General features: G+C 40.5%; 1 protein-coding gene and 2 long non-coding RNA genes across 4 annotated transcripts; 1 reads left to right on the forward strand and 2 right to left on the reverse strand.

The window, feature by feature from the left end:
* Nucleotides 1–2: 2 nt before the first annotated feature.
* On the reverse strand, nucleotides 3–1,482 carry LOC120835338 (uncharacterized). The gene is made up of 2 exons (XR_013451117.1): nucleotides 397–1,482; nucleotides 3–316 (listed from the first exon to the last, which is right to left on the reverse strand). It is a non-coding gene; the product is annotated as an uncharacterized LOC120835338 (long non-coding RNA).
* Nucleotides 1,483–1,884: 402 nt separating this feature from the next.
* LOC120809390 (uncharacterized) lies at nucleotides 1,885–11,244 on the reverse strand. 2 transcript variants are annotated; one of them, XM_040163154.2, is made up of 7 exons: nucleotides 11,161–11,244; nucleotides 9,024–9,075; nucleotides 8,505–8,561; nucleotides 7,801–8,418; nucleotides 7,648–7,710; nucleotides 4,970–6,118; nucleotides 1,885–4,831 (listed from the first exon to the last, which is right to left on the reverse strand). In XM_040163154.2, exons 2-7 carry the CDS (start codon nucleotides 9,043–9,045, stop codon nucleotides 2,751–2,753), a joined length of 3,990 nt encoding a protein of 1,329 aa, XP_040019088.2. In that variant the 5' UTR covers nucleotides 9,046–9,075; nucleotides 11,161–11,244; the 3' UTR covers nucleotides 1,885–2,750. The 2 variants fall into 2 exon arrangements, with proteins under 2 accessions (XP_040019088.2, XP_077938614.1); XM_078082488.1 differs by having other exon boundaries at nucleotides 9,024–9,072; nucleotides 11,161–11,211.
* Nucleotides 9,377–12,911, forward strand: LOC144383708 (uncharacterized). The gene is made up of 2 exons (XR_013451118.1): nucleotides 9,377–11,870; nucleotides 11,968–12,911. It is a non-coding gene; the product is annotated as an uncharacterized LOC144383708 (long non-coding RNA).
* Nucleotides 12,912–15,115: the final 2,204 nt, after the last annotated feature.

Consider the following 15,115-nt stretch of genomic DNA (forward strand, 5'->3'; position numbering starts at 1 on the left):
CCAAATGACAATACATTTATTTTTATTTTTCACAATTCCTCATATTCACCATGGCTACTAGTATGCAGAATTCTTTTTTGGAGCATAGCCCTCTCTCCCAATTTCATATCCAGTTCAACCTCTAGAATTCTCATTTTCATTTCATGTTCTTCTTTTAAATATTCAATTTTACGCTCATGAAATTCTCTGGCTAACTTTTCATGCATAGTTATCTTTTTTGGTCTCTGTTGGATGGTAGCAGCTTCATCTCCCAGGGGTGCCATAGCAGATGTGGAGGGTTCAGGCTCGTTGTGAACTGGCTCTTGATTGGTTTCCTCTGGAAAAAAAGACCACTGTTCCAAACTCAAATCAACTAATATGGTCCTGTAACCAATTTACTTCCTAAGGTATATTTACCATTTGTGCTCAGTTCTCCATGTTCACTGTCCAAATGGTCATTGTCTGGTATACCATCCAGAGGTTGCTGGTGCTCTATTATACCAGACAGCAAGTCACCCAATTCATCACATGTGTCCTTTATTGGTGGTCCACCACCTGTAATAAATCGCTCTCTTCTGCTTGCTGCATTCTCTTTTTTTAATCCCAGTTTAATGTTCTTCCATAGAACCTATGAAGGCAGATATCATTCATTAGTTTTCTTTTTTGATGTCACAAAAATAGTAATATGGGAAATCTGAAATACTGGTACTGATAAGGCATAATAAAAATAAGTTTGTCTCCTGATAATTTAGGTCATGGTGGAGAAATGATTGTATATTTCTTTCCCCCTCACATATAGGTATGGATTTTCCTTTGTGCAACATATCTTACTCTACCACCATGTTTAACATGCATATGCCCCTTTAAAATAGGTTACTATCCTTTTAAACAGGATATTCATTCAATGTGAATGCTACAAGCAGCAGGAGTATTGTATTTGGGTAGGCCATAAATAAGCAGGGTATAGGCAACAGGAAACAAACACATATTTTTGTGCCTAATAATGAAGATTAACTCACCTGCAGTTGTTGTACTGTTCTTGTGGTGACATCTTCATTTGCATTGAATTCTTTGCCAATTGCAGTCCAAGCACTTCTTTTCTTATGTTCAATAGCAGCAGTATGGATTTTGCTTTCAATGACTGGATGGTTCGATACAATTAGTTTTAGTAGTGCTTTTTCATGCTCACTATAATTTTTGGAGCGAATTCTCTTTGCCTCTGACATTGTGTTGTCTCAAAATTCACTGCAACAATGGTGTTTCATACTCCATTTCAGGTTTTCATCAGCACAATTGGACCAACAGCCTGTGCTTCCACTTAGTCTAATGAGGCTTGAACCAGGTGTTCTCATTAAGCTTACTCCAGGACTCCATAGTCTCAGACTAACTAAGCCAAATTTATGCCATGTTCATGCAAGCCACTTAAATAGCCAGGATTAACTAGTCTGATTTAGGCCTACTTCAGTCTTGATTTAAGCCCTGTCTCCGAAACCGGCCCAAAGTGTATTGCTATTAAACCGTAAGAGATTTTTTTTAATTTAAGTGTCATTCTTCTTTTCTGTGCTGATATATGCTACAGCTGAAACATAATTATATAGATTTTGATGGTTAAATAATGGTTTAGTTATCAATTTGCTTTACAGAAATGTATGTATTATACATTTCCATTTCTATCCCAAAGCCGTATCTTACAATAAAGCGACATTCATAAAAGATAAGAGAGAACACTGATGAGAGTTAGGCTTTAGCCTCTAATTAGAAAGGTGCCAAGACAAAAAGTCTCTGCATTTTCACAAGTTTCTCTGCAGTATCACTCAGCTTGTTTTCTGGCCTCCTCTTTATTTCATTTTTTCCTCTATGAGGAAAAGATCACACACACATGGAAGAAATTGTTCTCAGCCGTCACATGTTTCAGTTTATTTATGAACAAGAGGATCACACATTTCCAGATATTGTTATATTATGACTTAATTAAGTTTACAAACATCCAAATTCCTAAAAACTGAATACAAAAAAATAACGTTCAAATGTGATTATAGATCAAATTTCATACAGCTGTGATTGAGACACCTGGGCGTTTTGACAAAAGTCAAACTGCACATTAACATTCATTAATGCTCTCTCATCAATACTGTTACTGAGGAAAGAGAAAACCTTCTGGATAAATGAACATGTGGAAAAGTACTCCAATAACTTCTTTAAAAAGCAAATATTCTACAATAGACATTTAGCGGACGCGACTTGAATTGCATTTTTAATCCACGGCTTACATTTTTTTCAACCCATCCCACAGAGTGGGAGCAGTGTGCTGCCAGAAAAGGCGCCCGGGGATCCGCCAGGGACACTTTGACGTGGGATATGAAGCAGCCGCGGTTCGAATCGCCAACTCTGCAGCTCCCGGCGCACCCTCTCTACTCCATACGCCACGGTTGTCCCTTTGCCCCTCATGACAATTGTTTATATTCTTAAGAAGCAAGCAAATAACAGCAGAACGTTATAAGAAGCTGAATGTGCTTAAAGCAGATGAGAATAAACTGGCTTCTATGACATTTGAATATCCCTCTCGACATCAAGTTTAAGTCTATTAGTCTAATCTATTTATTGAGTATCGGTGTTAGGTTACAAAGCTCGTACTGTACATCTGTATCATCTGCCTGGAAAAAGGAAGGAATCCAGCGGAGGCGTTCAGGTAGCGACACGCTACCAGTGAGCTGGACCAATGAGCCGCTCTGTTTCAGGCTGCTTTTACGTCACATTCTGCAACGATCAAATCACGCAATGCAGCAGGGCCGTTTCTCTTCTGGGCTCAAAAGTTTCCCTTTTAACTCATTAATTTCTTGTTCATGCTTTTTTTGCAGTTCCTCCATTTCTTCAGCTTCACCATCTTTGTCTTGGGTCTCAACTTGCTGTTTTAACTCCCACACTTCTTGTTTGTGTCTCTTCTGCAGTTCATCTATTTTTTCTTTCTCATTTCTTTTGTTTTCTTCTAAAAGTTTCTCTTTGAATTTATCCAATATTTGTTGATGTTTTTTCTCTAATTTAGCCATTTCGTTCCTCTGTTGTTCATGCATTTGGGTGAGCAAGTCCAATTTCAGCTGTTTCATTTGCACTTCATGTTCAGCTTTTCTTTTTTGCAGGTCTTCTCTTTGGGTTAAAGGTTCCTTGTTTGTGGCTTTCATTTCATTATTGTGCTTTCTCTTTAGTAATTGAATTTGTTCCTTCTCATCAGTTTTGTGTTTGGCCAAAAGCTGTTTTTTTATGTTATCCGCTTCTGTTTTGTGTGACTCCTGCATTGCCTTCATTTTGTTCTTGTTTTCTTTCTTTTGGGTCAGCAGTATCAGATTCAGCTCTGCCATTTCTGTTTTATGTTTGTTCTGTAGTTTATACATATCTTGCTTTAGAGATGTTTCTTTGTGGCTCGTGAGATCCTTCAACCTGTCGTATTCTTCTTGCTTCTCTTGGAAGTCTTTTTTGTGCTGATGTTTCAGATTCAACACTTGAGCCATGTGTTTGTCTACTGAAGCTGAAAAGTCTACTTCTTTCCTATCTCTGAATTCATTGAACTCTTCAGCTTTAATTCTGGCCTCCTCTTCATACTTCTTCTGTAAGTTCTCCAGTTCTGTCTTGAAGTTTTCCTCAAACTCTTTTTGTTTTTTCTCCTCTTGCTCCGTTCTGATACGATCTTCTTCCTTTCTTTTCTCTTCATAATCTTCTCTTTCCTTTTCATATTGTTCTTGAAGCCTCTTCAGTTTGGTCTGCTGCTCCAGTTTTATCAGTTCATTTTCTTGATTTCGTCTTTCCCAATATTCATTTTGTATTTTCTCCTTGTTCTCTCGCTCTTTTGTCATCTCCTCCAACTTCTTGTCAATGGTTTCCTTTGATTCTGACTCTTCTCTTATTTTTTGCTCCAAAGCTTCAACTTTTTGTTTCCAGCTTAGCTGTTGATTGGTTTCCTCTTCTTTTCTCTTCCTGTCGTCCTCTTCTCTCATCTCCTGTTCTCTCTCTCTCTGCTTACGTTCCTTGTTGATCTTTTCCTTCATTTCTTCAAGTTGATTTGTTCTCAGTTTTCTCTCCTTCTCAATTTCTGCTTTCTGTTCTTCCATTTTTCTATTCATTGCTTCTATTTCTTCCTCATGTTTTTTTTTTAATTCCTCCCTTTCTATCTGAATCTCTTCCTCCTTTTCCTTCAGAATTTTCTCTACTTCCTTTTTTATCGCAGCCTCGGCCTCCTGGAACATCTCGTTCGTGTAGCAGTTGCCTCCATTTATTTTCAACATTGCCTCAATCTTGGTTTTCAGCTCACTGACCTGCATTTGGTTTTCTTCATCGTGGTTGTCAAACACATGGTACCTTCTCCCACACGTTTCAATCATTCTCTTGAATTGTTCAAGACAATCTTCTTCAATGTACTTATCAATGGACCTCTTTTCTCGCTTTAAATTATCTCCTCCGGTGAAAAGGATGAAGATGAACTTTTCAGCATTTTTTCCAAAGGTTTCCTTGATGAGTTGTATGGTCTCCTGTTCCTCTCTTGTTAATCTACCAATTCGTAACACCAGCAGGAAGACATGTGGTCCAGGAGCCAGAAGACTGATGCATTTCACCATCTCGTCGTTAACCTCCGTGTTGGACAAAGTCGTGTCAAACAGACCAGGAGTGTCGACCACAGCGACAGGACGTCCGTCCACTTCACTCTCTGCTTTCTGACAACGTCTGGTGACGGATGTCTGCCTTAATTTGGCTACAAACTCCTTTCTTCCTAGAATGGTGTTTCCTGAGGAACTCTTTCCACTGCCAGTCTTTCCTATCAGCACGATCCTGAGAGCCTCCGGGCTCTGCTTGTCTTCCACACCTGTAGAGTAAGAAGAACTGGAGTTAACTCAAATGTGAGAATTGGAACAAAACCAACTGCAAGGTGCAAAGTCCACTGGATGAATCACAACAAAACAAGCATTATGATGTATTATTACAATACATGTACAATACTTACAGGGCACACGACTTGTTGTTCTCTTGTCCTCCAGCTCCGCTTGTAGTGAGCTGATCTTTTTTATTTGAGCATGTGCAAATATTTCTGTTGTGTAGCTGTTTGGTCTTTCCTTTAATCGCCAAATCTTTTCCACGTAATCAAACAGCTCTGGGATCTGCTGCTGGTCCTTGATGTTGAGAACATAGTTTCCTCCAGACCTCTGAAAGAGCTCCTGGAGCTCCTTTGTTTTTTTTATAAAGTCAGAAAAGGCTGGAGCTTTAGGATCTGACTCCACAGTGAACAAAATCATGGTGAAGTAGTTGACCCGAGAGCTGAACGTGTTCTGGATGGTCTCTACCTCTCCCTTGTCTTCATCAGTGAGGGGACTCACGGGTAGGACATGAATGAAGACGTGGACGCCCTCAGGACCACAGAGGGAGACACACCTGAGGGATTCCTCCATCACGGCCTCCTGAAGTCTTCCATACAAGGCAGGCAGCTCCACCACAGAGACCCAACGTCCACACACCTCTCCCTGATGTTTAACACTCTCTGAGGAGTTGGAGGGAAGCTCTGTCTGACCTAAAATAGCCTTGGCTGCTGAAGTCTTCCATGCTCCTGTCCTCCCACACAGAACCAGGTTCAGAGATGGTTTCACCTCTTCATTGAAGGTGAGGAAGGTTCCCCTGTTTTTACTCAAAATATTCTCCATCTTCTCCATTAATGATCTATGGTTACCTTGAGACATGCTGTAGTATCTTCCTCCAAAATCCTTTAGGAGGTCATTAACAGAAAAACTCTTTTGACCATCATGTGTGAGGACGACCATTGAGTGTTTGAAGGCATCTTGATGTAGAAAACCTAGGAATGACTTCAGTGTCTTCCTTTTCTCCTCAGTGAAATCAGAAGGCTTCACTAACAGCAGCAGAACATTTGGTCCAGGTGAACAAAGAGTCACACAGCGCTTCACTTCTCTTCTCACAACATCCATGGACAGACTGAAGATGTTTGGGGTTTTCACTACTGTTACTGGTTTTCCTTTCCATTCCCCACAAGTGACCTCACGTTGTTTGTCTTTGGGGTTTTGAAAACCGTCCTTGATGATGAAGTTACAGAGTTTTGTCTGTTTGTCTTCACTTTTTCCCAGCAGAACAATCCTGAATCCAGAAGCTGTCGCAAGAAAGAGAGAAAGATCCACGTGAAGTAAAGTGTCAAATGTATTATAAAGAAAACATACTATTTTATTTGGCTGTAAAATACGTATTCAAATGTATATTATAACACATATTATTTCAAAAGCAAATTCCCCTATGTTCAATACCTGGACCTGGATGTAAATGTGGTGTTTTCATCAATCAAGATTCGTGCCATGCAGGAAGTGCGTCAACATCTCCCTCCTGCTACTGAATTCTGTGCTTCCTAATCAGCGGATTCCAGTCAGACAACAAACCTCCTCGTTTGTTCCCCTGTTGGAGCCATATTTTCTGTTTTGTTACAACATATTTATTTGTTTTGTTGGTAGGAATGATGTGTATTCCCTTAATGTATTTGAGATTCATATTGGAAATAACTTTCTCATGATTTATTTGATTCAGCTGACGAGGATCAATGGATAAGAGGAGGGGTGCGACCGAGTCACAAGGGCTGGCTTTTGTATTGGACGGGACATCGGCAGTATTTTGACCTCACGTTGTCCACTATGTTAATCATGTTCAAATTAAACGACCAAATGTAAAACTTAAATAAACAACCTAAATGAGAACACCAGTATTGAGTGTTTTCTATGGGAGCGACAACGTGTGAGTCAGGAAGCGGAGTCCCAGGCACCGAAACCAGAAAATGCAAAAGCAGGCCACCACACCCCCTGAAAGCAGTTACACTGGGGGGGTGCTGGTTCAACCCAGGCCAGTCTCAAATTTCCATAAGGTATGAATTTTTCACATACCATCAAACATAGCAAAGCCGTAAGGACTTTTGTCGCTTTTCAGCAGGCAGCAGAATATATTGTTCACCGACCAACGGCAAGGACGCAGCGGTTGGAACTACTGGTCCCACGTGTAGCGAGATGGAGTCATGGTTATAGTTTTATAACAACAATCAATAACCAACAAAAAGCATTGTAACGACACAACAGTTTGTAACACTAATAATATTACACCACCAAACCCCAAGGTTTTTTTGGGATCTGCACCATGTGGGCAGAATGTGACACCAAACCCCCTGGCACAGTAACCACACAGCCACAGAGACCTGCAGCCGTCTGCTGCTTTGTATGAAACAAGCTCCACGAGGAAAAACGATCTATTCTGTCTGATTCTGCTCGTGTAAGGTGGGAACAACGATGATGCTGCTTCTGAGAAGTTATGCCCCTCCAGTCTGCTGCTTCAAACCACGCCACTCGGTTCTGGTATAAGACACCACGAGTTGAAACTATGAGAAACATGTCTTCTCAACTACTCCCAGTAAGGCTAGAGGTCTGGCCCGTTAGCAAAGCGTGTGTTTAGCATGGCCTTGTTGTGTTTGTTTAATAATGTTTACAGGCTGCAGAGCCCCTGCTGAATGCTGTAGAAACTCTCCTGTGTGGTTTATGACGCAGATTAGCCTCTTTATTCTGTTATATTCCTTATCGACAGGGAGGAATTGAGGGATGTATTCGGTTGAGGACATCACATGATCAGCACTGTGATCACTTTACTTACTGGGAGTTTCTGTGGTTTTCTCTGGGAAGGAGAGTTGTGGACTGGTTTTAGCTCCATGCAGCTCTGGAAAAACAAAAAGAAATCATTCATGTCTTAATCTCACCAAGAAGGACTTCTGCCAACAAAGTATTTATTGTCTCTTTCTGCACTTACCAGCAGCTTTAACAGCATCTGTGATAGAAAATGGACGTTGATGATCACCTGGTAAAACAGATGTTGCATCCTCATAAACTTCGAAGCTAACGTGCTCTCCATTGTTTTCTTTTACAATTTGAGTAAAACGTGTGAACAGTTCTGGACGTCCGAGGTTCTTCTGCCACAAATATCTGTATTGACTCATTCGGATCATGTCTTCAAAGGGCTGGTCTTTGTCCATGAAGCCTGAACGCTCCTCTCTAGATGTCGTTATCAGGATCAATGAATGATCCAATGATTGATCATTGAAGCGTTTCAGGACCCTGCAGAGCTTCTCTTTGAGTTCCTCAGTGAAGTCTTCACGCTGTAGAACCAGCAGGAACACATGAGGTCCAGGATGAGAGAGACTTGCACAGTTCTTTACATGTTGAGTCAGTTCGTTGTCAGAGATGTTGGGATGCAGCAGGTCTGGAGTGTTGATCAGAACTATCTGTTTCTCCTTCAACCCTCCTGAGGCTGTCTGACAGACGCCTGGTTCTTCTTCAGTGTTGAACTTGTTCTCCCTCAGGATGAAGTTCCCCGCTGAGCTCCTTTGAGACCAGCTGCTCCCCAGCAGAACGACCCTCAGCTCAGACACTGAGGAGAAGACCACAAGTCAAAGCGGTTTGAAGGTGGATTAAAGTGAACACTGTACTCATATCATAACAAACAGTTAAACTCACGGTTAGGTGGCAGCAATTGATAACTGCTGCTCCGCTTCAGAGGCTGAAGATCTGACTCTGTAAGAATAAAGAGCGTTGATTTATTCACAAGTAACCTTTAATGTAAGAGACACTGTTTCAGGGAGGATGAATTTCTCTTGAATAGGCCTACTTCATTTTTTTGTGTGTGTTTCGTTCAGTTGAAAATACATTTTAGATTGTGATCCAATCTTTTCGTTGAATAAACTCAAAATGAGGTTTAGCACCAAAGATGAAATGATCGTTAAAGTCACATTTGATGTTAAAACAGCGGTTATTTTCTCTCACTGTTAAATGGCAGGCAGGGGGGTTGGTATCAGGATCAGTTGATTATCACGTGCAATAGTTAGATAGTCAGATAGTTCTGTCTGCAGTCTGATCATCGGGTTGGGAGCGGCGTCTTCATTTTATCGCCCTCCCTCTCTGCCTCAAACTGCACATTGTTGCAGCAAATGTCATGTCTGTGGACAGAGAGGACTGATAAGGCCACACTGGACTCACCTGGTGCTGCGGACGCCATCATGTGCTCCGCTCAAACCGTTCAACTGAACTGCTGAATGAAGAGAGGAATGAAAGAGAGTTAAATGATGTCACACCGAGACGTAACCTCATAACTTGATATGAAAGCATCTCCAGTAACTATACAGCACCTGAGGGCCCTGATGTGTAGTGAACAATATAATGTTAACTTTCATTCCCTTTTAAATCAGTGGATCATTTCCACATCTTTTTGTTGTGCATCGTTAGATGCGTGTTTGATTATTAGCAAGGTGAAAACTAAATTATTGACCCAAAAGAATTATCAATGTCAATAAAATGAGTCCATAATAATAATAAAGTACACGGGAGATTCGGATTATTCCTTTTATTATGAAATTGCTTTGTAAATTAAGAGAACATATTTTTTATTTGTTTTGTCCTTCATCATTGGTGTTATTTGAGGAAATACATTTTTGGTTAAAAGAAAACTGCCTCAAGACTCAAACACAGGAGCTGCTGATCACTACCAACATTAAAAATAATAATCCTATCTTCCTGTTAACAAAGGCAAAATACTAGACAAATCTATACAATAGCAAAACTATAGTTGTAATAATACAGACATATTGTTTTCTATGCGAACAACTTAACCTTACTTTTCATTTTTTAAATGTGACCAAAAAAAAAGTGAAACTCACGACTACGTAAACTGATACAAACGCATCTTTCTTATTCATCATTACTCATTCCAGCTAACTATGATAAAGACATCTGCTGCTGTGTTGGACAGCTGTCATCATATGGTTGATCTCAACTGAGGCGTCTAAATGCAGTTATTGAATTCATGAGTTCATGCACAGAATGTGGTTTTCATTTCATAACAGAGAGTGAAGAACAGTTCCTGGTAAACTCATCTCCTGATGTACATTTCTGTTTCTTGGCAGTAATTTTGAGTCCATCTTCAGGAAAGACTGAATAAATCTTTGTTGGCCTTGTCAGCCTTTATTAGTCCCACAGAGGGGAAATGTGCAGGAATACAGCAACAGTTAGCTTCACTAAGCTTCCTTACTCCTCTCAAACGCTCCTTTACATCTCTCCTTCTATAGAGCCAAATCCAGGTCAAAAGTTTTGTTCATTTGAAAAACAAATGTAAACCTGAAAGTTTATGTTTTGTTGTTGAACATTGAAAAATACAACAATGTATTCAAAATAAAAATAAGACTTGTATGTGAAAATATAAAATCTGCTAACGAAAAATATAATACAAGGAATATCAAAAAATGAATGTAAGTGAAGATGCAAAAAAAACTTTTTTAGTCCAAAATATATATATACACCGGTAGAGCAGAGTCAAAACTATATTCAACCCGAAAATATTATTTTATACTTATTTTTATTTTGAATACATGTTTTCAATGTTCAACAACACAACTTAAACTTTCAGGTTCACATTTGTTTTTCAAATGAACAAAACTATTGAATTGCATTGTCCTCGTGTGGATGACGTCACGCGCCATCTCATTGTTTGCAGAGCTATCGCGATAACACGGGAGAATCCCCTTGGTCGACAGTGGGGATTGTAGTTACCGCAGCTAGCCACACCGCCATTTTTATCATTATGCTGCAGGCGCGCTATTGCCCTCTCTCCGCGCCGATGACTCGTCCATCTCGTCGGGGGAGACAGAGCCCCGGTGATCTCCCCGACGGAGGAGGGAAGGGCGGGTGTATAACCCCACGCTACCCCGGGTCTCCTTCCTCAGGAAGCGGGGAAGCCTCGGGTGCCCTCCGGTAGCCAGCAGCCCAACCCAGGTGGGCTGCTGGCTGTCGGCTGCTCGGAGTCTAACCGAATGTCGGCTGCTCGGAGGTGGCGGGAAAAAGTCAAAAACACTGCGGTGACCGTAAAGATAACTAACGTTACGTGCCTTGTGTCCATAGTGCACTAAAGCTATAAAAGTGAAAAAAAGCTAAAAGAAGAATATGATAAAAGTGTAGGTGTGGAGCTGCTGCACTAATAATAATCATACTGATAAACTAAATCTGCTGATAGCGGTCAGATTCAGCAGCTGCTCAATCATAAATGACTGGAATCAGCAGATTTAGTTTTCATACACATTAACTGCTTTTACTTCCTCTTTAATCGTTTTGGTGGTTCACTCACCGCCTGACGGCTCACTGCCCCATACAGCTGGAAAGAGAAAGTAAAACATCTGCAGGAAGTTTAAAAGTGAATCCATACCACTTCCTTCTAGATCGCTGCTTCAGCCTCTTGCAGCATCTCATTGGTGTAGCAGCTGCCTCCATTTTCCTCCACCATGGTTTCAATCTGAACGTGTTGTGGATGGTCTCTAACTCGTGCTTGTCTTCATCAGTGAGGGGACCCACAGGTAGGACACGAATGAAGACATGGACGCCTTTGGGACCACAGAGGGAGACACACTTGAGTGATTCCTCCATCACTGCCTCCTGAAGTCTTCCATACAAGGCAGGCAGCTCCACCACAGAGACCCAACATCCACACACCTCTCCCTGATGTTTAACACTCTCTGAGGAGTTGGAGAGAAGCTCTGTCTGACCTAAAATGGCCTTGGCTGCTGAAGTCTTCCATGCTCCTGTCCTCCCACACAGAACCAGATTCGGAGTGGTTTCATCTCTTCATTGATGGCGAGGAAGGTTCCTCTCTTTGGTCACCTTCCAGCATGCTGTACTCTCTTTCTCCACAGGCCTGCAGCAGCTGATTCACATTTAAGCTTTCAATCAGATTATTTGTCCTGATGACCATGGAGTGTTTAAAAGCATCTTCACCAAACCAACGCAGATTAGACCTTAATCGTTGTGTCCTGTTGAGCAGCAGCAGAACGTTGGGCCCAGGTGCACAAAGACTCACACATTGCGTCACACATTTCCACAGACTGATAGAGAATGTTTGGCGTTTAACTATACAGATTTTCCTTTTCACTCCACATAGGTAACCACGCAGTGCTGGGATGTTTTTTGGAAATGATCCCCTGGACCAGTGATGAAGTCTTGTCTTCTTGTCTTCACTGAGTTTTCCCAGACACCTGAAATTCCCTTCCTAGATTTTGATATCAGCACCATGAGTGATCAAAGCTTTGGTCACCGAAGAGTTTGGGGATGCTGCAGAGTCTCAGTTTGAGTTTCTCTGTAAAGTCTTCAGGTTGTAGAACCAGCAGGAACACATGAGTTCCAGGATCAGAGAGACTCCCGCAGTGTTCCACATGTGTTGTCACTTTCTGCTGGAAGATGTTGAGAAGCGTCAGATCTGGGCCCTGTTCCTCGTACGTGGCTAACTGAGTTAGCCGGATAATTTTCAGGATGAGATGACATGGATCAGGCTTTTCGGTTCCCCGAAGCAGGTTTGTCTAAATCACCATAGCAACACATCGAAAAACTTGAACCTGCTCCTGCGCAGGTTCATTTGAGCTGCTGGATTAGTTCATCACTCCCCCGGAAAAAAAGGGCAGCTCACTTCCTCATTGATGAAGTAGCGATATAAGTTAGATTAATGTTTTAAAGGGAGAGACTTCTCCGAGTTTACAAAGACCCGTTTAACCGCAATGACGTCCTGTACGAGCGCTATAGTTGCTGAGGACAAGAAATCATTTATTTAGATTTCCCCGAGCTGAAACGTTACGTGATGAACACCACACGCTGCAGCCGAACATCCACTGCCCCGCAGACTGTCTCACATACTGTCCCACGGACTGTCTCCCACTGTCTCTCATACTGTCTCACACACTCTCCTATGTCTCACACGGTGTCTGACACACTGTCTCTCTTACTGTCCTGTCTGTACGGTGTTGTGATGCAGAGAACATCTGGAAAGCTGCTGCATGTCATGCTCTTAAAGTTCTGTTGGTTTATTTGTTGCTTAATAAACTTCTGAATGTTCCATGTTTCACTGCTTCAATTGATCAAATGTCTGATTATGAACAATGGATAATGGATAATGATTATATAATGATTCTCCCATACACATTCACACACATATAATAAAACTCCTAGTTCTATATGGTCATCTACACATACATATGATACATAAGCTGATACAGTACATACAGTGCATCCGGAAAGTATTCGCAGCGCTTCACTTTCTCCACATTTTGTTATATTACAGCCTTATTCTAAAATGGATTAAATTCATTATTTTCATCAACATTCTACACACAACCCATAATGAAAAAGTGAAAACTGTTTTTTGCAAATTTTTGCAAATCTGTTAAAAATAAAGAACGAAAACATAACATGTACATAAGTATTCACAGCCTTTGCTCAATACTTTGTTGAAGCGCCTTTGGCAATGGGCCACTCAAGGACATTCACAAGATCCAAGAAAAGAGGTAATATTCATTTAATAATATCATATATATACATATATATATAATATTATATATATATATATATATATATATATATATATATAAATGAAGATACAAGAAAAGAGGTAAATAATCATCTCATAATAAAACATAAATATAAGCATAAAATACAATGTATAAAAATATACAAAGTTAAGGCCTCTACAATCATAACCGCATACATGTGTTTGTTCTCACAAAGAAATATACAACAACAAAATATATATATATTTGTTAAGGTATCACCTGAGTTATTTTTACTCGCTCATTCTATTGTGTATGATTTTATTTTTATTTCCTAGGACGATGCCAAAGCACCAACGAGTGAATCAACCCCCCTGTCGGCCATAGCGTCCCTTAATTTTCTGTACTAAAGGTGGCAACCTTACTTGCAGTCTCAAGTCTAAGTAAGATTGATAATGTAACAATAATGATGATAAACCAACAAACATTTGGCAACAACCTCATGCCTCTAATAGAAAACGATTTGGTCTCACTATTTCTGAGGAAAAAGTGCTAACGTTAACAGGCCTTTTTTCTACTGCGAATTGTGAAAACATAACTGATGTTAGCTAAGCTAAGTTAGCTTAGTTACACCTAACGTTAAACCTGACTAACTTAACGTTAGTTAACGTTGGCTAATGATAGCCAGCTATGTCCCAAAATTATAGTTATAATGCTAACTTAATTATCAGCAAGAGGTAATGTTAGTTAAACAAAAGCTGACTAATTTGAAGTTGGAAAAACCAAAGCTTCAACAATACACATGTTAATTAACAGTCATAGATGCCGGATTTATTAGTTTTTTAACAATTATTCGCGCAGCTAACCATTGCTAGCTATCCTGCTCCCAATACACCTTGGTTTGCGCTTCGAAACTATAAATGAGCTTACATTATATTATATATTTTGAATTTTTTAGTCTTCACGTTTGTTGTTCTCTAGCTAAAGCTGCGTGGTTGTATTTCATTGATGAGCGGCGGTGGCACATTGATTATTTCAGACGTTACATTAGTAACGTTATCCGTAAAACACGGAGGTGAAAGTGAGATAGAACCGAAGACTCCGAGGCTTCGAATCTCCCGCACTGACGGTGCAGTAAGCGAGTCACAGAGAGCAGTGCACATGCTCACCTGCCCACACAGGTGCTGCTGGTCACCTGATCTGACATGGAGGGGGGGGGGGGTCACCATCACCGGGTAGGTTTCACAGGTACGACCAAGCATCGTTCCGGTGCAACCGAACATCTTAAACCCTTTCCTCACGGGACTATTGAGATGCACCGTTAACGTTTCGACGGAACCTCCTCTCGGACTCTGAAATGAACCTAAAGTGGACATTGAAACGATTTCTTCTTGCGTCGTTTGCAATCTCCCACTTGCTGCTACTGGAGGGTGAGTTTGACTGTTTTAATTCTCACATATTGATTTAATAGTCCTGCAATAATGTTTGCTCCAAAGTTACTACATTTAAAAACATAGAGGGGTATTAATCTGGTCCAAAGTTACTACATTTAAAAACATAGAGGGGTATTAATCTGGTCTGTTCTGTATTATTATACAACATATCTTTTTTGATACCATTGTTTTTTGTCCCGTACTGACCCTTCCTATTGTTGTGTACTGATATGACATCTACATACCTGCTAACGTTAAGTTAATACTAAAAATGACAGATTTTAATTAAGTGTTTCTGACTCCCTGACATTTAACTACATTTCAACGACTATTATATATA

The sequence above is a fragment of the Gasterosteus aculeatus genome, chromosome X, assembly GCF_964276395.1.
Source record: "Gasterosteus aculeatus chromosome X, fGasAcu3.hap1.1, whole genome shotgun sequence".
In the NCBI taxonomy this organism is placed as follows: Eukaryota; Metazoa; Chordata; class Actinopteri; order Perciformes; family Gasterosteidae; genus Gasterosteus; species Gasterosteus aculeatus.

Excerpts from the sequence above, each read along its gene's own strand:
- LOC120809390 (XM_040163154.2), bottom strand. The coding sequence starts at position 9,045 with ATGATGGCGTCCGCAGCACCAG. Across the intron at positions 8,562-9,023 it reads GATGGCGTCCGCAGCACCAG|AGTCAGATCTTCAGCCTCTG; the intron begins GTGAGTCCAGTG and ends TTATTCTTACAG. Across the intron at positions 4,832-4,969 it reads AACAACAAGTCGTGTGCCCT|GTGTGGAAGACAAGCAGAGC; the intron begins GTAAGTATTGTA and ends CTTACTCTACAG.